This window comes from Zootoca vivipara, chromosome Z, assembly GCF_963506605.1.
Source record: "Zootoca vivipara chromosome Z, rZooViv1.1, whole genome shotgun sequence".
NCBI classification, from domain to species: Eukaryota; Metazoa; Chordata; class Lepidosauria; order Squamata; family Lacertidae; genus Zootoca; species Zootoca vivipara.
In genome coordinates, this window is record NC_083294.1 from 23,767,864 (window position 1) to 23,791,195 (window position 23,332).

The window sequence follows — 23,332 nt, forward strand, 5'->3', positions numbered from 1 at the left end:
CAACGGCAGATAGCAGCTTGCACTTTGCTGGTTTTTTTTGGGGGGGGGTTGGGGGTGTTTAAAAAAACAGGATCCTCCCAGGCTCTGGCTTGCTGACTCAGACTTATACATTTCGCCTTCCTTCTCCAAGCCAACTCAGGTCATGTGAATTATTTAGTAGGGCATTTTTCAGTTCTCTCCGAAGGGAGGGGTGGTTGGGAGGCAGGCTGAACTACAACCTTACAGACAGTATACCTGGTTTTGTGTGTGCAGTGTGTTTTTAATAATGCGATTAAAACGAAAAGGGGAAAAAAAGCGCAGACCCAAGCACCGTCGTAAGCTGAGGCTATAAAGGCTTTCCTGACACTGAGAAACGAACGCGGAGTGGGGGAGGGGGAAATATGGGATCTGGAGGGGATTGTCAAAATGGGACAAGGGGGAGGCTACTAATGTTGCTCTTTCATTTTTCTCTCGTTATACCCCTTCTTTTCCCCACTGTGTACATCAACGCCGCCCGCACCCCAATTCCCACGTTGTTGTTGTTTTAAATTTCCCAACACATCTCCCTCCGTTCTCCTCCACATCCCTTTCCCTTCATCCTTGTTGCTCGGCCATTATTCCCTGGGTCCTTCTTCTCTCCCTCCCTCCTTCCATTCAATCAATTCTCCCTCGCTCCTTCTTCTGCCGCGTCTTCCTCGCACACCGCTCCTTCATCTTTACCTTCCCATCTCCCATCTTCCGCTTGTCCTCGCATCCCCCTCCTTCCATCTCTTTCATTTCTCCTTCCCCACATTTATTTCTTCGTTTGCTGCCCCCACATCCCCCGTCCCTTCCTCCTCCATTCTCCTTCCCCACATCCCCGCTCCCCTTCTCTCTTCCTTTCTCACGTCCCCTCTACTCTTTCCCGCACATCCCTCTCTTTCTCTCTCTCTCCCTTCTCACATCCTCCCTTTCCTCCCCGCTTTCTTTCTTCCCTCCCCACATTTCCCCCTCTTCTCTTTCTTCTCCTCATCACACCCCCCTCCATCTCTTCCCCTCACCCCTCTCCTGCCTCCTCGTACTCCCTCCTTCTCTCTCCCCCCCTCCGCTCGCCCCTTCCTCTCCCTCCTGCCCGACTCCCCTCCTCCCCGGCTGCAGGCGGAGCGGGCCCGGCAGGAGGCGGAGGCGGAGGCGGGGCGGGCGGGCGCACGTCCCCCGGCCGGCGGAGCGGCCCCCCCGCCATGGGTCGGAAGCGCTGCGTGGGGGGAGACGGCTCCAAGATGGCGGCGGGTTGCTGCGGGGTGAAGAAGCAGAAGCTCTCCAGCTCCCCTCCGTCGGGCTCGGCCGGCCCGGGTAGCGGCGGCGGCGGCAGCTCGCACTGCGGCGGGGCGGCGGCGGCGGCCGGGTCCGGGGGAGGCTGCGGCGAGCCGGGGTCCCTTCCTGCGCTGCCGGGGGGCGCCCCCCGCCTCAACGGCCTCGGGGGGCTGGCGGGGGGCTCCCCCGGCTGCGCCCTCTCCCCGCCGCTGCCGCCCAGCTGCGGCGCGGGACCAGGAGGCCTCTCCGCGCCGGCCGCCGCCTCGCTCCTCTCCTCGCCCGGGGTCGGGCCCGGCGGCTGCAGGAAGATGGTGGTGTCGGCCGAGATGTGCTGCTTCTGCTTCGACGTGCTCTACTGTCACCTGTACGGCTACCAGCCCCCGCGGAGCCCCCGCTTCACCAACGACCCTTAGTAAGTGAAGAAGGTCCCCCCCCTCTCCTGTCCGCGGAATGAAAAGGGTGCTTGCTTGCATTTGTGGGTGGGAAGCCTCCCCTTGGAAAGACCCCTCCCTAAGTTCAGTATGTGTGTGTGTATGGGGTGGGGAAGGCGGTGCGGGGGGGGGGTTGCTTCTTTAATGACCTTTGGCTCATAGTTTTATTTATTCCCCCCGCTTTGAAAAGCCAGAAGTCTGTAGGAAACCCCCCCCCAATGTCATTTGCCTGTCGTGTACTCTTTCCCCCCCCCCACCCGCTTTCCCATCTAGTTCTAATTCGTAATATTTATAATGGCTGCGATCCCTCTGTGCATTCATTGAACCTTTCAGTAAGCTCCGTTCCACGTAGTGCAGGTTTGGGCTGTAAGGTGGGTGCCTGAAAAGTGTACTAATGTAAGTATGCTTACAGTGATGCAAAGTGGTAGCGTTAGTATGGATATGTGATTGCACATATATTAATGCAAACAATGCGGGAAGCAAGCTTTTCCTCTCCGTGTATTTTTAAAAAGTGTACCAAGAAGTATCCGGCAACCCTTCCCGATGACCCTCCAATACATAATGCTCCTCTTGTTCTAGCACAATGTAACCCCAAACCGATTGCTTTCTGTGTAAGAGCCCTCCCCCTCCTGTTACTAGCAGGTAGCTCTCCAGTTTGTCTTGTTGCTCCAGTGTGCTGCTCCAACTACTTTTGTTAGAATCCCCCATATTTTTCCTGCTCTAAGAACAACTTCTCTCTCTCTCTCTCTCTCTCTCTCTCTCTCTCTCTCTCTCTCTCTCTCTCTCTCTCTCTCTCTCTCTCTTTCTCTCTCTCTCTCTCTCTCCCTACTCACAGCCATTCTTCTCACAAACCCTAAAGCCTTACTTACTTTATAAAAACATGCAACCTTTTATCTCTGATAGCACTCCTTTCCAATGTTACTGTCCTAGTGTGCTCCCCCCCAATGTATTTTTCACCCTGCCTAAAACGTCTGACCTAGATCCCCACAGTGCTCCCATCTGTATGTAGCAGGAATCCCCCGCCCATTATCTCTAATTACTCTTCTATTGTAAGCAATAGTGAATATTTCAGTGCATCTGAATGAAATTGCTCCAGTCTAGTGGATAGCATCCTTCTCCCTCTAGGGAAGAACTAGCAGGCAGAAAGAGAATCCTTGACACTTCCATCCACCTGCAAGTTTTTCATCTGAGAATACAGCCCCCTCCCCATTTGAGAACAGAAGTAAACCCAGCTAAGGGGGGGGTGGACCAAGGTGGCTGCAATGGAGAGTTTCATTGGCATGAGAAAAGTTATGTATTCTTCCTCTCACCTGCCAGTTCTCCCTGCATTCTCTTACCATAGCTAAAGTGAGTTTAGTAGTAGAGTTTGCTAAGGTAATTCAATAGTTTTGCCTTCAGACCAACTGCTTCATCAGCAGCAACCTTTAGTGAATAATCCCTTACTTCCTTCCCATATAGCTTTCTCTTAGCTGAAATATAACTCCTTCTTTCTCCAGTGAGCAGTTCTGTAGCTACCTCAGTTGTGTTCCTTGGCTTCTTACACTGGCAGGAGTGGGGAAGAACTTCCCTAATGTCCCTTTAGGACCATGCACCCCATAATTCTTCCACCCCCACCACCCCACATCAAGCATAAAATTCACAGTGGATGTCCTCTTTCAAAGTACAGCCCCTCATTTATTAATTTTAAAACAAAATCATATACCACCATGTTTTCAGGTTTTCATAAGCAATCACTCAATAACATTTATTATATTTATATAATATGCTCAAGGTGGCATACAGTTCTTCCCTGTCTTTTTTACACTCTCAGCAGCCCTTTGAGATAGGTCAGGGATAGCCAATGCAATGCCTTCCAGGTGTTTTTGACCTCAGCTCCCATCATCCCTGACCACTGGCAGTTCTGGCTTGGGCTGATGGGAGTTGTAGTCCAAAATATATAGTAGACACTATGTTGGCTACCACTGAGTTACTCCAAGAGATAGTGCCTAAACCAAAGATAGTAGGTAAAAAAAAGATTGGCAGTGTAGGCTCCAGGGAAGGGAATTCTATTGACAGGGTACCAACACTGAGAAGGCTATCTCTCAGGTTACTGGTCAGACTGGTCAGACCCATAAGAGAACTCATTGTGGATAGTCATGCTCTAGGAAGCCAATATACTGAGGCTAAATATGTCCAAGAGATGTTGCAGCTGATGGAATATATTTTATGCCACAGAGGCCACTTGGGTAGCTGGATCCAGGAACATTCTTAGACTGCAGACTTCTTTCTTATGAGGAGTACAGCCCTGTAGAACACCATCTTCCTGAGTGGTGTTCTACAAGCCATGCATCCCCACATAGTAACTAGCATCTATCCAATCCATGCATCCCCACATAGTAACTAGCAAACTAGCATCCCTACAACATGTTTGAACCTGTACTGCAGGTTTTGCTGCAGGATCTTCACCACTCTATATTGCAGAAACATTGTTGCCGTATAGTTAAGGTGGAAAGATCAAATGACATTCTGCTATTGTAAAGTCTTGCCACTGTAATCCTAATAAAATCAAGACTATTTGTCCAAATTATCTAAAGGTTAACACAGAAAATCTAAATGCTAAGCACACTATAAATCCACATTAAAAATAAAATCTGATAAGAAATTACTGAGATAAAGCAGTTGTTTAAAGATTCCCCCAATAAGTGCAAATTTATCCACTTTGTGACAATTATTTGCACATCTAAAATATACCTTCTGTTTTTCCCTTTTGCTGGTTTAGATACACTCAAAAATTCAAGGAAATTGCAGAGGTCTTCTCCTTCCTGCTTTGGTGAAAATCTGTTGTGTATCCATAAAAATGTGAGGTTTTAAAATTTCAATTTCAATCCATCATTTAAGTAAGGGCAAGTCATATTTCAACACACATTCAGGGCTAGGTTGTGCCGGGTGAAGCTTCTCAGTTGAACAATCATCTGCTGCCAGACTGACAGCACAATCTTATACTAGCCTGCTCAGAATTAAGGCTCATTTAGTTCAATGGGATTTACTATCAGGTGTAGGATTTCAGCCTCAGGAAGCTTGCAAAAGCCAGTAGGTCTGGGAAATGGGGGTGTAGGAGCAAGAGGGAACAACAGCCTGTATGTAGTGGTTGGTTGTAGTGCTTTGAGTTATGTGTATGTTTGGATTTATTTGTGTGAAGTGATTGTAAAGGGCTGAGCCTGAAGCAGTTTTTTTGTGTGTGTGGTTTTGCATTTGTGTAAAAAGGGGATTGTGAGAAGTGCCTGTAAATGGTTAGACCAGGAGTGACCCAGACCACTTCAGGGAGAGCTTGATGGCTAAGTAAGGAGTTGAATGCAGTGTATATCCATAACCATGTACAGTATATTGATAATTTATTCAAAGAAATTTGCTATATAAGAAACCATTGAAATAATAATAAGCACTGTTTGCTGCTTTGCATAGAATCTACTGTGTGCTTCACTAAACTATTCAATACATATATTGTGAACTTTGTATATTTATCAGAATATTTTTTTGATATGTTTGTCATTGAGATTGATCTATTTGCCTCTGAAGCCAGAAATCTGCATAGCTAAACACAAAACTAAACATGAATATCTCATATCTGTCTCTGTATTCTGTTCAGTGTGGCATTAGACCATTGAATTAATTTTCTCTTTGCTGTACTGTATCAGAGTTAAGTTATGAGTTCTCATAACCTCTTAAAGATGCACATTTGCCATGACATAACCACATTAGTATAGGACGCGGGTGGCGCTGTGGGTTAAACCACAGAGCCTAGGGCTTGCCGATCAGAAGGTCAGTGGTTCGAATCCCCGCGACAGGGTGAGCTCCCATTGCTCGGTCCCTGCTCCTGCCAACCTAGCTATTCGAAAACACGTCAAAATGCAAGTAGATAAATAGGTACCGCTCCGGCAAGAAGGTAAAACAGCGTTTCCGTGCGTTGCTCTGGTTCACCAGAACCGGCTTAGTCCTGCTGGCCACATGACCCGGAAGTTGTACGCCGGCTCCCTCGGCCAATAAAGCGAGATGAGCACCACAACCCCAGAGTCATCCACGACTGGACCTAATGGTCAGGGGTCCCTTTACCAAACCACATTAGTTATTGTTTGTATGACCGTCCTACAAATAGGAATGTAAAAGGATAAGAAAGTATATTTTACTTAGTGGGTGAAGTGAGGATTCTAATCCAGGTTACTGAACAAAAATAAGGAAGCTTGGGAGGTAGCAATTGTTCTTGATTGATTGATTGATTGATTAACATAGCACACAGGATTCTGACCTTTGTGTGGCATAGAAAAATGCTGTACAGCTGTCATACACATTGCCCCTATATACACAACACCCCTCACACAACATTTTCTGTTCAGTCAGGAACCTTATTTTCTTTTCTATGAATTGCCTGCCTCATCCTAGCTAGTTTACCTTATCCCTATGTTTCAAAGTACAGTCATACCTCGGGTTACAGCTGCTTCAGGTTGCGTCTTTTCAGGTTGTGCTCCGTGTCGAACCTGGAAGTACCGGAGCGGGTTAGTTCTGGATTTTGATGTGCAGAAGCGCCGATTCACGACTCGCGCATGCGCAGACGTGGGGTTGTAAATGCTGCGGGTTGCGAATGTGCCTCCCGCACGGATCACGTTCGCAACCTGAGCGTCCACTGTACTTTCAAGCCACCTGTGTTAGAATACTCTGTCCAACAGCAAACTTAGATGGTGAGTGCTGATAACAATGCAGCCCAAACGGCGGATTGAGAGATTTGTGAAATGTTGAGATTAAAAGAAGTACAATTAAAAAACAAACTGAAAACCTAACTAGATTTAAAAGCAACGCCACACCCCAACAGATCTGTGAAGACTGACCACATTTAGTAGCTATGGAATGTTGAATGTCACCTGGAATAGAAAAATGAAGGGTGGCGGTGGAGTAAGTATCCTGGAGGAGGGCATGGCTGCCTGATTGACAGGAAATCTGAACTTCTTCCAGGAGATGAGGATACACAGCCACATTTTGTTGCAGCTCCCACTTGTCCCACTTACAGAATGCTGTCTTATATTACTTTCAACCTTCACTTCACGTTGAGCCTCCCATTATGCTATGCAGAAATACCTCTGTATTGTATTCAAGTGTTCAGTGAACTGGAAATTCCTTTCCCCTCATGTCATCATTCAGTTGCTGTACAGTTTCTAGGTCCTATAGATGCATCACTTCACTAGTGGCCACTGGTGAAGTTGTAATCTCTGGTTATCCCTCCTGCAACTGTGGGTTGAAACAGATGGCCAGTTTCCATGTGGTTTCCAATGTACAATATTCCCCATGGCAGCTGTAACATGAGAGGCAGATGGTTTAGACTCTGGCCAGATGGAAAGCCAAGTGTAACTGCCCTCCATTTCTCTGGACATCCGAACAACTGTAGTTGTTGGCTTACCACATGACTGCTGTCTTTCTCAAGCTGTATTGGCTTCAGTTTCACCAAAATTCTTCCTGTGTATTGAACCTCCACAGTTACCAGGGCAGTACCTATGCTGCTATTCTATGAGAGTTAATCATGATGTGCTGAACATAGAATTCAGCTTCCTGGAATTCTGAGAGTTTCTACTCCCTTTTGTCTGCAAAGGTAGGCTTTGAGATATGCGACCAATGCCTGCTAAAATGTCAGAAGCCAAGGAAGTTGATGAGTAATATTTTAAGCTGTGGGAGAGGAACAAAGAGGGAGAGAGAACATGCATCCCTGCCAAAAATGCTTCCACTTTCAAAAACATATAAAAACAAGAAACAGTTTATGCCTTTTGGTGGTCTCCATGCTTCTTCAGCTTCCTGAATCTCCCATTCCTTTCCTCCTCCTCAGCCTCTTCTGGACTAGGAATGGTGAAAATTCCATACCCCACAAGCTGTATGACAAATTAAAATGCACACACTGTGTTTTAGTAGTGACACGCACCCTACTAGGGTTGCTGCTGATATGTATTGCTGAACTCTTGCCCTCACCCACTGTCTGCAAAAGTGAATACCTTATTCACATATAGGAGAAGACCTGTAGGTCCATGGCCATGTGAATGCTTGATGTTCAATTCTAGGCATCTTAAGGTAGGTTTGGGAAAGACTCCTGTCTACAGATCTATGGTGAGAGCACAGTTACCTTACAGCTTTGGTTGCTGTAAAGCAGGAAAGGGGCATCCAAAATGATAAGTGGGCTGGAGTAACTTCCCTATAAGAGTTGTGACTTTTTTTTTGTTTAGAATGAAATAGGGTAATAGGGATCATGTATATAAAATATTGTGTTGAAAAGGATGGCAGAACCTTTTCTTTCCCTCTCATACTACAGAAACCTAGGGTCATCTAATGAAGCTATAAGGGTGACAGATTCAAGATACAGAAGACAAAAATGTTTTATATTGTGAAGCGCCCTGAGATCTGTGAATGGAGGGTAGTATACAAATTTAATAAATAAAATAAACAAAAAACAAAATAAAAACTAGTTATTTGCAAAGCACATAATTAAACTACAGAATTCACTACCACAAAATGTGGTGAGGGACCTCAACTTAGATGGCTTTAGAAAGGCATGATACTCAGATGATGGGCATATATTTTCTCCAGGATCAGAGCAAGCTGCCTCTGAATGCCAGTCTCTGAGAACAGGAGTGGAAGATTGCTGTTGTGCTCATGTCCTGCTTGTGAGCTTTCCAGAGGCAACTATTGGTCACTATTGGAAACAGGATTCTGGACAAAATAGCTCTTTGGTCTGAAAGGGCTCTTATGTTCTGAAAACCCTGGAGGGCCAATACAATACAGTATCTTCAACCCTTTCAGACCCAGGACCAGGGTGGATTTGATTTAAATCAAATCGCTTTAAATCACAATTTAAATCACTAGTCAGTAAGACTTGATTTAATATTTTTTTTTACAGAAAGACTCATTCTTGCTGGTATAATTTTAATATTTTCAACCTGTTGAAAGTTTCATTTTTGGAATAATAAATTTTCAGAGTAGTTTTTTTACAGTTATATCAAAATTACTGATTTGATTATACTATTAGAAATACATAGACAGTTAATTATGAAATTATTGTGAGGTTTAATAAGTTAACTGTTTATATTTTGACAACTTTTCTATTGTACTTTATTGGAAGGAGAAAAATAATCATTTCCTAAATAACAATTTAAACAATTTATTTAACTAAACCAATAACATTATAGCATATGTATCCGTTTGTTAACTGATGTGGTTAAATGATTTAAAAAAAAAAACTTGCACTGAGTTTTAGCACACATGAGAAACTTAAAACAAATCCTTATTTCCTGATGGAAAATAAGCCTTTGGACTATAATGTAACTTATATAGAAAACTATCTTTAGAAATATTTTTCCTACAAAATACTTTTATTTTAAAAATCCGATTTCTTTTATGTTTTTTTAATAAAAAAACATTGATTTTTTTTTAAAGTCCCCAGGACCCACTTTTAACCCAAGCATGCATTTGGGGACCCATTTCTTAATATTTTTTGCATGCTAGTAGTGCTCCTGTTGTGACCCATCTTGGATCAGACTCCAACCCAGCACTGAATAGCAGTGGTGTAGGTAATACGCACCTAAAGGGATCAGTGCTGTGGCTTGGCATAAGGCAGCTTACTGTGCTGCATCTTGAGAGTTACATGCCCAGCCTCCTTATTCCATGTGCTGACTTGTTGGCTGGCCAGTAAGTCTCTTATCTAAGCCTTCTAGCTTCCTCCAGTGATTTCTGCATCCCTAACTCTTCAATGATTCCTAAACAAAACATATGCTCCTCTTCAGAATGTAATCTGAGCTACTCCTGATAGATTGTGGATCATTAAAGCCCACCATTATGTCATTCTTGCTAATAATTACTTTATTTCTTGGATCCGTTGCATAGGCAGGCTTGGGCAGTGGTTAGTGTCAGACAGTGTTCAAAACTTCTATTGTTCTAGGCACATTTTGCAACAGGGAATTTCATTAGCTCAAGCAGTTTCTGAGCTCGGTGCAGCACTGCTGCTAAGATTTTAGATTAAAACTACAGAGTGGAAGGAAAGGAGGACCTTTTTCTGCTTCCCCAGTTCCAGCTACTCTACGAAGACTAGAGAAGAGACCCTCTTAAGAATATTAGGGGGGAGGGCAGGGGAAGGAATAGACCATGTGGAAAATGAATGATATTTTAGCTGTAGTTCATTCATTTTCAACTTTGTATTCTTGTTATATCCCTGCAACGGGGTGAGCTCCCGTTGTTCGGTCCCAGCTCCTGCCCACCTAGCAGTTCAAAAGCACGTCAAGTGCAAGTAGATAAATAGGTACAGCTCTGGCGGGAAGGTAAACAGCTTTTCCGTGCACTGCTCTGGTTCACCAGAAGCGGCTTAGTCATGCTGGCCACATGACCCAGAAGCTGTCTGTGGACAAACGTCGGCTCCCTCAGCCTATAGAGCGAGATGAGCGTGCAACCCCAGAGTCGTCCGCAACTGGACCTAACGGGCAGGGGTACCTTTATTCTTGTTATAAAAAAGCACATTCCGTTGTTGCCTCCATAACCTATGTTTATCTCAGTTTCTAACATTGGTGTCAGACTAGACTAAAGAAGCCCAGATTCAAATCCTCACTCAGCCATGAAACTCACTAGGTCAGGGGTTCCCAACAAAATTTTCTCGAGGACCCCTCATCGAGCCGCTATTGTGACAAGGACCCCCATTAATTCCTAATCCTAAATCTAATTCCTAATTAATTTTTCCAGTAAGCTTAACACTGATCTTGGAAGGGTTAGGTTCAAGGGACGCCGACGATTTAGGTTCAATGGACACTGACAAGATCGGTTCGAGAGTCACTGACTTACTTGCTTGAACATCAAATGCATTATCTTCCTCTTCATCTGTAGGCCTTTGTCGTTTTAACGAACCACTTTTTAACCAACGGTCCATTTTTAACTATGCGAACTGTAGCTTCCGCGAAAAACAACGCTTTGTTTACAAACACTACTGTTTTGCAAAGAGGCAGCGCACGCCAGGGAGGAGGGAGGGGAATGGAGAAGACAGGGTACCTGCGCAGTAGCGCACAAATGAAGCCGACGCGCGCAAAACATCTTGGGGAGGTGAGCGTTAGTAGAATGCGCGCGCTGCCTCTTTGCAAAACAGACTCTGCGCTAGACTCTGCTCATGCAGGAAGCGGCCAAAACAAAAAATCTGTTATCATACGAAATATATTTAATATATTTTTCATTCTAATAGCATCTTGCGGACCCCTCTGGCATAGCTCGCGGACCCCTGGGGGTCCCCGGACCACCTGTTGGGAACCACTGCACTAGGTGATTTTGGTTCTCCCTCCTTCCTTCCCTCCCTTCTCCCTTTGTGTGTGTGTGTGTGTAGGTGTGTAGGTGTGCAGAGTGGATAAAAATCAATGATTTTTTAAAAAGGGATTTTTTTTATTTAAATCAAATTTTTTTATTTAAATTGGATTTTTTAAATTAAATGCTCTTGGAGGAAAACAAATCTTTCTAAAGATAGTTTTCTATTTAAGTTACATTATAGTCCAAATGCCATCAGGAAATAATGATTTAAAAAAAGTTTTTCATGTGTGCTGAAAAAAAATGTTTAACCACATCACTTAACAAACATGGATACATATGCTGTAATGTTATCATTTTAGTTAAATGAATTGTTTAAATTGTTTTTAAGAGAATGATTATTTTTCTCCTTCCAATAAAGCACAGTAGAAAAGTTGTCCAAATATAAACAGTTAACTTATTAAACCTCACAATAATGTCATAATTATCTGTCTATGTATTTCTAATAGTATAACCAAATCCGTAATTTTTGATATAACTGTAAAAACTACTCTGAAAATGTATTATTCCAAAAATGAAACTTTCATCTGGTTGTAAATATTAAGATTATACCAGCAGGAATGTCAAAGAAAAAAATATTTAAATCAAAGCTTACTGACTAGTGATTTATATTGTGATTTAAATCGTTTTGCTTTAAATCAAATCCACCCTGGTGTACATGCATGTGTGTGCCTAAATTATCACAGGGTAGTGGGGGGCGGGGATCCATGCAGGCCATCTAAAGCTCCTTGTTGGAAAGGTGGGATGAATGTAAGAAATAAAATTATAGTTGTCCTGTGAACATGTTTGAAAGCTAGGGCAAAAGTGCCTAAAATAAAATGAGTTATGAACAGGAGTGAGTTTTCCTTTCACAGTGTTTTGTAAAACTCTATTCTGTCAGTATAGTTTTCTGAATGACTCCACCTTTTCTACTGATAAGGTTTTTTCCCCTCTATAATAGTATTTCTCATGCTCAGTCTGTTTTATTAACAAATTTCACTAAATACCTTGCCTGCTCTCCATAAACTAGTTCCATAGTTGCTCAGTGTATCCTTCTCTGCCACTGTGCTTTAAAAAAAAATTCCTTTGTGTCACCAAGAAATCATCTACCATTCTACAGTCCATAGTTGCTATGGTTGTAGCTCCCCATTGTACAGTATGAGTATACTGTATATATATAATGCTCTCTCTGCTTCAAGCCAGCTAATGATTTTGACTTCACCTGTGATGCCATATTAACCAACACATCCATTGTGCAACCAGTAATGCTGGGTGGAGGCTTGTCGCTGACCTTGTCCTGTGTATCTAAAGCACAGTGCAAAGTTGGAGACAATTCTTTGCTCTCTTCTCCAATTTCAACTTTGGAGATTGGTTGGGGATTCTGTGTAGTCCGTTATCAGCCTCCCACTCTGGTCTCTATCCCTACCCTTCATCTAGCTTGGTGGGGTAGAGGCAAGGCTTGGTTTGCTGATCTTTTGGAGTACCCAATGAACTTCAGCACAAGCTGACCCAAATCTGCCTTCCTGCTCCAACTTAGAGCTGAACGGGGAAGGCAGAGGCAAACTTTGGCTTTGTACTTGGTAGTCCGAACTCCCAGTGGGCATAGAGCCAAAGTAAATCCAAGGCTTCCTCTGATCTTTGTGGCTGGGGAGAGAGTGGGAATCCCCCCGCCTTGCCTGGGAAGAAGCCTAGACCTCCTCATGCTTGTGAGGTTGTGTGAGCCCTTGCAGTGCTGAATAAAATTGTTGACCCCTGGGAAGAAAGCTCCACCAGGGAAGCTTCAGACTGCCAAACATAGCTGTGTTGTTATACTTGGCCTTAGTTATGTGCTTACATGTCTCATTAAAACAGGCACTTTGAACCCACACAATTTTGGGAACACTGAATGGATTTTCACCAGACCAGCAGAAGGCACACCTTCACAAAAAAATTGAATTGTTAAAATAATCTGAACTGCCAAAAGATTAAGATTCAACTATGTTTTCAGTGGATACAAAAATGCAAACAGAATAAAGACTATGGTTCAAAGCAGGCTTTTAAACTGCGAGAACTTAGTCATTTTTTATCAGATGTTCTAAAATTTGTTCAGTCTATACCCCTCACCAGGTAGATTTTCTGTGCCAGCTTCCACACTGACAAGACAAATTGTCTTGATTGTTTGATCAATAGATTTTTAGGCTTTGAAATGACAGAATGCCAAACTGGTGGTCACTTAACTTAATTTTAGTGCGGCTCTTGTACCTATGGTTAAGAGCTGTGGTGAATAGCTTGAATGCTGCATAGCACCAGCCTCTGATTTCCTGTGTTTTCTAGAGGCCCCTTGATTATTCTGAAGACAGCTCTTGGTGGGGACCAGAAACAGTAGTCTTTCCAAGTGCAAGAACACCTTTTCCCATTCTAAGTTTGGTGCCTTTCTGTTCTTACTCATGGCTGTTCCTTCTTACTGTATTTCCATGGCAGTCATGTCGTGTCATGGTGGACCATATTTTAATGCCTTATTGTGAGCATGCAAATAGCTTCTGCTTTGCTCCTTTGCTAGTGGAAGCAACAAGCCACTGTTCTTGGTTTGGCCCTTCAAGCCCAAGAATGATGGTTTGTTTCACTCCAAACAAAACATAATTTTAAGCAATTTTTTGATAAAAACAAACCACAATCCTCTGTTCAGCTGTAAAGCTAAGTCCCCTGATTTGTTTCTCTTGCTCTAGGGGAGGAGCAAATGGGAGTGTTTTCTCTGTTCACCATTAACTCTGAAAACTAGGCCATTGTCAGTAGAGTGATGAGTGCAGGATACTTGAGGAGGCTCCTTCTTAGACCACTCACCCATCTAACTCAGTATTGTCTAGTCAAAATAGCAATGGTTTTACAAGGTCCTTGGCAAAGGTCTCTCTCAGACCTGCTACCTCATGTCATAGCATAATGTTTCCCAAACTTGGGACTTAAGCTGTTGTTGGATTACAACTCCTATCATCCCTAGCTAACAGGACCAGTGGTCAGAGATGGATGGGAGTTGTAGTCCAAAAAACAGCTTGAGACGCAAGTTTGAGAAGCATTGTAATGGATTCCATGGATGAACACGGGGCTTCTGCATTCAAAGCATGTGCTCTGCTATGGAGCTATGTCTCTCTTACTAGACTATTAAAAAAACATTTCAAATTTAACACGTACTATTTGAGATTCAAAGTGCTGAACACCATGAACTACTCAAACAAATGGTCGCTTTTCAGCTCCCACTTTCTAGCAGCATCCCCTGAAAGTGCCCCTCCTCAGGATCTGGACTGATATCTTCAATAGGAAATACCTGCTTTCTGGGTGGATTTCTCTGGGGTTTCAGGAATGCTAAGATTCTGCCTCCTACTGCCTTTCAGTCCCTTAACAAGCATCCTTGCCTATGCAAATGTGCATGTACCCGGTAGTATTGAATTTAAATAGACCTCTATGTGCTTCTTAACCTTTGTAAGCACCAGTGTTTGTAGAGCCTCTTAATTTCCCCCAAACTCTAGCTAATTATTGCTAAAGCTGCATATGTGTTTAACATTTTGATTACAGGATTTCATTGCTTTAGAGGGTCTATCATCCACCTGTTTTGTGAATTAAGGATTGCAAAGAAAATAGAAGAGACTTGCACAGGCCCACTGTGCTTGATCTTGCCATTTGCTCCCTCTCCCCTGAGTTGTCATTTGATTTTAATAAGGGTTTTCTTCCCAATAGATTTTGTGTGGGTGTAATTTCTTAGGTTTTCTGCTGGAGTAAATAAACTGTGCACAGATACCTAAGGAAAATCTGTGACTCTATGAAAATTCTTAAAAGTGTGTTTAATTCCACATGGTTAGCTATATTTCTCTGTTGCAGGGAAAACAAGAGTTTGTGGCACCTTCAAAACTAACAGATTTATTGTAGCATAAGCTTTCATGGGCCAAAGCCCGCTGTCAGATGCATCAGCTGAAGAATACTGAGTTTCAGCTTTGCATTTAATTAATGTGTGAGAAATTAATTCCACCTACAGGTTAGTTTGTGACTACTCTAAAAATAATATTACCCATGGAACTCCCTTCATTAAGCTATTTAGAGATCACTCCCTGGAATGCCACAGTTATGAGTTTTCAGTGCTTAATGTTTTGATGAAAAATAAATAATTTTGCTTGCACATGAATGTTTGGTCACAAGTAATTTCAGTTTGGTTTTATGGGAATCAATTTGATGCTCCTTAAAGTTTAGAATAGCTCAAACATATTTCAAATCCAGCAAATTTATGTTGAATCTGATTAAACTTGCATCATAGAGTCTATTTAAAGGACTATGCTCTGGTTATGAAACAGTGATGAAGGCTTACTTCACCATCAGTGTCAGCTCAGGGCTGTCTAGTAGGGCTCTTTAAGGCAATGAGAGAACCTTTACAATCTCCTGCTTCTTCACTTACAGATGCCTCATCAGCTTGCTATGGCATTTTTGCCAGGCACTTTGAAGATGAAATTGCCTGTGTTAGGTCTGACTTGGCTGCTGCTGACATGGAGAGTATAGAACTGCAGTGTTCAATGCCCTGTTCACTCACATTTGGTTAGGTAGGTTTTAGCTGTTGTTCGCCGAAGATTCGTCAACAAGAGTTTTGTCCACACAGCCACTTGCTTGTTGGATATTGGCGACTTATGGCTGGTGTGGAAAAGTTTGCACTTTCAGTAATGGCTGTAGCCAAATGTAATATGTTGGCCCCCTTTAAATAGGCAGAGGTCCAGATGTCACTGAAAAGCCATTATTTGATCTGCAAGATTTTGGAAATTATTGGCCAACATCTCATTAACTTCTAAGTAAGTTAGTTGGTGGGTCGTCTCAAATAAATCTCATGTTTTACTAGATTAAACTGATTTTTCTGGATCCTTTGGTTTTAGAACTAGCTGTGGGGTGGAGATGGCTTTGGTGGGTGACCTGAATCTGAGAGTGGGAGGAGGACTTGAGACCCTGTTAGTGTTCATGGTCTTGAAAGACAGTAAATGTAGCTATTTCACCTGTAGGTCTTGGGAGAATTTGGAGGTGTTTTCTGTAACTTATTTTCCACCTCATAGGTAGTAATTTGTGAAATTCCTTAAGCTTTTATTCTTTGCTGAATTCTTTAATATCTGCCTTGATTGGGTTTGTTTGGAAATTTTGAGAGAGGTGCCTATATAATAACATTAGATTCTAATTTGGATCCAGGAGCAATTGTCTCTTCCTTGAATCAATGTCTATAGGCTGCATTGGATTAAGGTAAAGGTAGTGTGGTTGCTGACCTTGAGCCAGACATCTTGGAGTAGGGAATCAAGAGATAAAAGGAACAACTGGCAAGTTTGGCCTTGGAGTTCAAAATGAAGCAGGGCAAAGGCTAATAGAGTTCTGTCAAGAGAACAAGCTGGTCATCACAAACACTCTCTTCCAACAACACAAGAGATGACTCTACACATGGATATCACCAAATGGGAAGCATCGAAATCAGATTGATTATATTCTCTGCAGCCAAAGATGGAGAAGCTCTATACAGTCGGCAAAAACAAGACCTGGAGCTGACTGTAACTCAGATCATCAGCTTCTTATAGCAAAATTCCAGCTTAAACTGAAGAAAGTAGGAAAAACCACTGGGCCAGTAAGATACAATCTGAATCAAATCCCTTATGAATACACAGTGGAAGTGAGGAACAGGTTTAAGGATTTAGATTTGGTGGACAGAGTGCCTGAAGAACTATGGATGGAGGCTCGTAACATTATACAGGAGGCAGCAACGAAAACCATCCCAAGGAAAAGGAAATGCAAGAAAGCAAAATGGCTGTCCAACGAGGCCTTACAAATAGCAGAGGAGAGGAGGCAAGCAAAAGGCAAGGGAGATAGGGAAAGATACAGGAAACTGAATGCAGATTTCCAAAAAACAGCAAGGAGAGACAAGAGGGTCTTCTTAAATGAGCAATGCAAAGAAATAGAGGAAAACAATAGAATGGGGAAAACCAGAGATCTGTTCAAGAAAATTGGAGATATGAAAGGAACATTTCGTACAAAGATTACCATAATCAAGGACAAAAGTGGTAAGGACCTAACAGAAGCAGAAGACATCAAGAAGAGGTGGCAAGAATACACAGAGGAATTATACCAGAAAGATATGGAGGTCTCGTACACCCCAGGTAGTGTGGTTGCTGACCTTGAGCCAGACATCTTGGAGAGTGAAGTCAAATGGGCCTTAGAAAGCACTGCTAATAACAAGGCCATTGGAAGTGATGATATTCCAGCTGAACTATTTAAAATTTTAAAAGATGATGCTGTTAAGGTGCTACACTCAATATGCCAGCAAGTTTGGAAAACTCAGCAATGGCCAGAGGATTGGAGAAGATCAGTCTACATCCCAATTCCAAATAAGGGCAGTGCCAAAGAATGTTCCAACTACCGCACAATTGCGCTCATTTCACACGCTAGCAAGGTTATGCTTAAAATTCTACAAGGCAGGCTTAGGCAGTATGTGGACCGAGAACTCCCAGAAGTGCAAGCTGGATTTCGAAAGGGCAGAGGAACCAAAGACCAAATAGCAAACATGCGCTGGATTATGGAGAAAGCTAGAGAGTTCCAGAAAAACGTCTACTTCTGCTTCATTGACTATGCAAAAGCCTTTGACTGTGTCGACCACAGCAAACTATGTCAAGTTCTTAAAGAAATGGGAGTGCCTGATCACCTCATCTGGCTCCTGAGAAATCTCTATGTGGGACAAGAAGCTACAGTTAGAACTGGATATGGAACAACTGATTGGTTCAAAATTGGGAAAGGAGTACGACAAGGTTGTATATTGTCTCCCTGCTTATTTAACATATGCAGAATTCATCATGCGAAAGGCTGGACTAGATGAATCCCAAACTGGAATCAAGATTGCCAGAAGAAATATCAACAACCTCAGATATGCAGATGACACAACCTTGATGGCAGAAAGCGAGGAGGAATTAAAGAACCTTTTAATGAGGGTGAAAGAGGAGAGCGCAAAATATGGTCTGAAGCTCAACATCAAAAAAACCAAGATCATGGCCACTGGTCCCATCACCTCCTGGCAAATAGAAGGGGAAGAAATGGAGGCAGTGAGAGATTTTACTTTCTTGGGCTCCTTGATCACTGCAGATGGTGACAGCAGTCATGAAATTAAAAGACGCCTGCTTCTTGGGAGAAAAGCAATGACAAACCTAGACAGCATCTTAAAAAGCAGAGACATCACCTTGCCGACAACGGTCCGTACAGTTAAAGCTATGGTTTTCCCAGTAGTGATGTATGGAAGTGAGAGCTGGACCATAAAGAAGGCTGATTGCCAAAGAATTGATGCTTTTGAATTATGGTGCTGGAGGAGACTCTTGAGAGTCCCATGGACTGCTAGAAGATCAAACCTATCCATTCTTAAGGAAATCAGCCCTGAGTGCTCCCTGGAAGGACAAATCGTGAAGCTGAGGCTCCAATACTTTGGCCACCTCATGAGAAGAGAAGAATCCTTGGAAAAGACCCTGATGTTGGGAAAGATTGAGGGCACTAGGAGAAGGGGATGACAGAGGACAAGATGGTTGGACAGTGTTCTCGAAGCTACGAACATGAGTTTGACCAAACTGCGGGAGGCAGTGGAAGACAGGAGTGCCTGGCGTGCTATGGTCCATGGGGTCACGAAGAGTCGGACACGACTAAACAACAACAACCAGTCATTCATCATGCAATGAAACCCTTGTGACTTTACTGCTGCAAAGCAGTCTTAAGACATTTTGAAAGCTTCAAACTGGTGTAAAATATAGCAGTCTTTTACAAATGTTTGGTTGTAGTTTCATTGGCTTTCTATTAGCTTACAGGTTTGCTTCAAAGTCTTTGTCATTAGCTGTCTAAAGCATTTAACAGCTGAGAGCTGCTCTATGGTATCTGCAGGAACGCCTTCTTGTTAGATACTTCTCCCATTTAGGCTCTAATGGCAAGGCCTTATTTCAGATCCCTTTCTGTTGGGATGCATTATCCATGAGGGTGTGTAGGAGGTGTGTTCACTTTTTCACAACTTTTGTAATATTAAGCTTCTATAAGCCGATGGGAAAAGCTGGAATATTTTTAGGCCTTTGTCAGACAATAAGGAAATATTAGGGTTTTTAATATTTACCTTTCGGTATACCAATCTTAACAAAGGCTTTTGGAAAAGCAGCATCTAAATTATATTACAATAAAATACAACTGAAAGTGAAAACAAACAAACCACTAAAAAAAGCACCTGGTCAGACCAGTACATTGTTTGCAGGTTAGCATTTAAATCAGGGGTCTCCAAACTAAGGCCCGGGGGCCGGATGCGGCCCAGTCGCCTTCTAAATCCGGCCCACGGACAGTCTGGGAATCAGCATGTTTTTACATGAGTAGAACGCGTCCTTTTATTTAAAATGCATCTCTGGGTAATTTGTGGGGCCTGCCTGGTGTTTTTACATGAGTAGAATGTGTCCTTTCATTTAAAATGCATCTCTAGGTTATTTGTGGGGCATAGGAATTCGTTCATATTTTTTTAAAAAATATAGTCCGGCCCGGCACGAGGTCTGAGGGACAGTGGACCGGCCCCCTGCTGAAAAAGTTTGCTGACCCCTGATTTAAATGGTAATGCTCAGATGTATCAAAGCATGGGGCAGAGATAGCAAACTGATTATTAGAAAAAGAATACCAAGCTGTGTAAAACATCCACAACCTGTTCAGGTGGCACAACATAACTTCAGCTTTTGATGTTGGGACATATGAATAGTCTAACTTTAGCAAAATGTTTATGAGTTGGGGGCCTCAGTTATAAGAAGTTGAATGTGGCATGGGTGTAAACCAGGCACCTCCAATCTGCGGCCCTCCAGATGTTTTGGCCTACAACCCCCATGATCCCTAGCTAACAGGACCAGTGGTCAGGGATGATTGGAATTGTAGTCCAAAACATCTGGAGGGCCAAAGTTTGGGGATGCCTGGTGTAAACTGAATTTGAAGAGTGGTTTGAACACTTTAGGTTCTCTCCCTGTCCCCTGCAGTACATTCCTCTTTGTCATCTTCATCTGTTTAAGCAAATGGATAGACATTTTACTAAGTAGTGTGAGCCCATATAGTAAGTGCTTCTCGATCTTTTGCACGTGATAGGCTGTATTCTTACAAGTGTTTCAACATTACTCTTATCATAATCTTAAGTATATTGCTGTAAGATAACTTTATATTAATAATTTTAAATTTGTAAAATATACATCTGGTTATGACTTCATTTCCTAGTACAAAGAGATGTGGCTCATTTATCATGCTACCACCTTTACTTGCCTGTTCACCGGGTGTTCCTTTTCCTGTGTCTGGCTTTTTGTCTCAACTCACGCCTGAAAATTGTTCCTAGGAACTGAAGCTGCTAGTGTTGACAAACTTCCTTTGCCAATTTGGATTTCTTTGTTCTCAGAGATTGTATTCTTTAGGAGCCAATTTCCAACATGACTCTAATAAAATCAGCTGCCCTTCGTATCTAGAGCATGTCAACATGTTTGGTGTGTTTTATATTTCTTTTCCCTCAGAACATGTAGAAGTGTGTTCAGACAAATACGAAATTTATGCAAATATGAATACTTCCCCTTGACTAATTTCACATGGCACGTCAAATCAAGGATCGGGAGATCAGAAATGAGACTTAGGTTTATGAGTGGCATATTCCTATTTAATTTAGCTACTGTATTAGATCAAAATCTGCAAGTTATAGTTAGGGATTTTCCTCTATACCAAAACGGACAATCAAATTCAGCCAGCAATTTCTGATTCTGATTTGGAAGGCAGCTTCTAAGCATAGTTCACCATTATAACAAGGTATGTTTAGCATTATACAGGAATTGATGGGGGGATACATGTGTTATGTAAACTGCTTAGAGGTTTTTGTTGATTAAAGTAAAGGTAAAGGCACCCCTGACCATTAGGTCCAGTCGTGACCGACTCTGGGGTTGTGTGCTCATCTCGCATTATTGGCCGAGGGAGAGGGCGTATAGCTTCCAGGTCATGTCGCCAGCATGACAAAGCCGCTTCTGGAAAACCAGAGCAGCACATGGAAACGCCGTTTACCTTCCCGCTGTAGCGGTTCCTATTTATCTACTTGCATTTTGACATGCTTTCGAACTGCTAGGTTGGCAGGAGCTGGGACCGAGCAACGGGAGCTCACCCCGTCACAGGGATTCAAACCGCCGACCTTCTGATCTGCAAGCCCTAGGCTCAGTGGTTTAACCCACAGTTGATTAAGCAGTATATAAATATTATTAAATAAAAAAGAGAAGGGAGAAGGAAGCCAAGGGCACCTTGGCTCATTCATAATCCACCAGGCCCTGGTTTGGAGGATTGTTGAAATGTAGTGTTTCAGTGTTGTGCTAAAGAATACCCAGATATTTGACCATGGCTATTCAGCCACCTTTCATCTGGTCCCTTTTCATAGTATTCCCACAGAATCCATACAGTGTGGAAGATGTGTATTATTTAGTCTGCTGTTGCATCTGTCTGTCTCAAGAGACAATGGAGTATGCCTCCAGTGGTGAAGTCAAACAGCTGTGTTAGCAGCACCAAAGTGACCTCCCCAGTACACAAGCCTGGGCAGTGTATATGGAGGTCCTAGGCTGCTCAGTTGACAAGACCTCCCTCTTGGCCTTGCTGATGTGGACCAAAGGAAAACAGAAAAATACAGTTGGCTTCAGCTTGGCTGCAGGAGCACTTGCAGAATCTGTTTCACCGGTGGGAGGGGTGGAACAGGGAAGGGACTTCTCCCTCTTCTTCCTAAATTCATGTGGATCATCTACTTGAAAATTCTTTTCTGTTAATTCATCAATCCTTCCATCCATACTTGTTGAAACACCTTTGGGGTTACGAATCTCCTCTGTCATTTCCAAAATTATTGTCAAAATCAAGTCCCACTGTGTACTATTCTTCTCGCAGTCCAGAACATTCTCTTCCTTCCTGTTGATGCTTTCTGCCTCCATAATTGTGGCAGAGCAGGAAGTGTTGTTGTTGTTGTCCTTATTTTATATTTTCCAAATGTAAAAAGCATAAAGTCCCATCTGAACTGGATCCAACCTCTATTTCTTTACTTTTCCCCCTTATTATGCAGTCTCAAATTCAACACTGAGTAGCCTTAAAGTCTATTTTTTAAAACTTCTTCTTTTGCTTGTCTGTAGCACTCAGTCTCAGTCTCATACAAGCAGGCACATTCTTTTCCATTGTGACGTCATAAAGACGGCTAGCCGGTCCTTCCTTTGACCCGACTCCAAGTTCACCGGGAGGTTTCCCCTTAACAAATCACAGTCTTTTACAGAGATTTTAAAGCACTTTTTCCTTTTCCCTTACTCTGCATTAGGAAGAAGTTTCCTTTTAAAACAAAATTTCTGAGCTTTCCAAAACTTTACTGCATCGTCTGATACTCAATTTGGGGGGGGGGGCTGATTTCCCTTTTAAGCCTCCTCCCAGTGCCAAATTTCTCAGTCCTAATCGGAAATTTTGACGTATTCCAAATCGATCTTTTGATGGGAAGAATCCGCCGCTTGCATGCTGGAGGCTCAGAGCTTCGCTGCGCGGAGGTAATGTTAGTGCTCAAAATGGCTCCCGCGACTACAACTCTGCTGGCTCTTGGGGCTCTTACGAGCTTACCGGGCAGCGGAGAAGTCGCTCCTGGAGCTCCGCCAAGCTATTTTGCCCCCGGGATGCTCTACCTGGGGTTCTATGGGGGTCCGTGTCGCCCCTGCGGAATCCCCCCCCACTAAGCCAGAAACCTTGGAGCGCGAGGTTTCTGCGCCTCTCCGGCAGCGCGGCAGACTGGAAGTCCCCTGTACTGTACTTTCAAAACAGATTGGTGAATGTACCTTGGTATTAAAAGCCAGGAAGAGGGTGTGCCAAGTTGTTGAAAGGGTTGCAGAATGAATGCGGAATTTAAACTTCCTTGAATTAGCAAGATTTCTTGGAGCAAATGAGGAGAAATCTGTTGCTGGCCTCTCTTAATTTGCAGATCTTCACTACAATATCTTAATAGGTCCGGCTAGAATCTTGGTTAACTGATTAGCAGCACCAAAATATTCAAAATGTCACCACTGTAATTATTGTAGAAGTGGCAGTATGGAAAAGGAGCAAGAGCTAAGGCCTAGAGCCCTATAAATTTATATGAATTGTGTTAATTAAGCTGATATTGATAATAGACAAAGGAATTGCTGCCCTCCATCCCATAGGGCTCTTGGTGTCAGACAAATCGGCTGCTCTAGGGTTAGCTATCTAATTCATTGCTCTGTGTTGCATTTTACTGATAGCCACGCACAAAATTAATTATTTGCTAGTTG

At 43.0% G+C, this 23,332-nt stretch overlaps 1 protein-coding gene across 2 annotated transcripts in view; it reads left to right on the top strand.

Moving 5' to 3' along the window:
• The first annotated feature begins 1,199 nt into the window (after positions 1 to 1,199).
• AMMECR1 (AMMECR nuclear protein 1) overlaps positions 1,200 to 23,332 on the top strand; it is a 105,512-nt gene continuing 83,379 nt past the window's right edge. For both annotated transcript variants that reach the window (XR_009557029.1, XM_035113674.2), the window contains exon 1: positions 1,200 to 1,684. Coding sequence is in view for 1 of the 2 variants with exons in the window: in XM_035113674.2 (XP_034969565.2) it covers positions 1,200 to 1,684 (485 nt within the window). In the remaining variant the exon portion in view is untranslated. The remainder of the gene's footprint in view (positions 1,685 to 23,332) is intronic.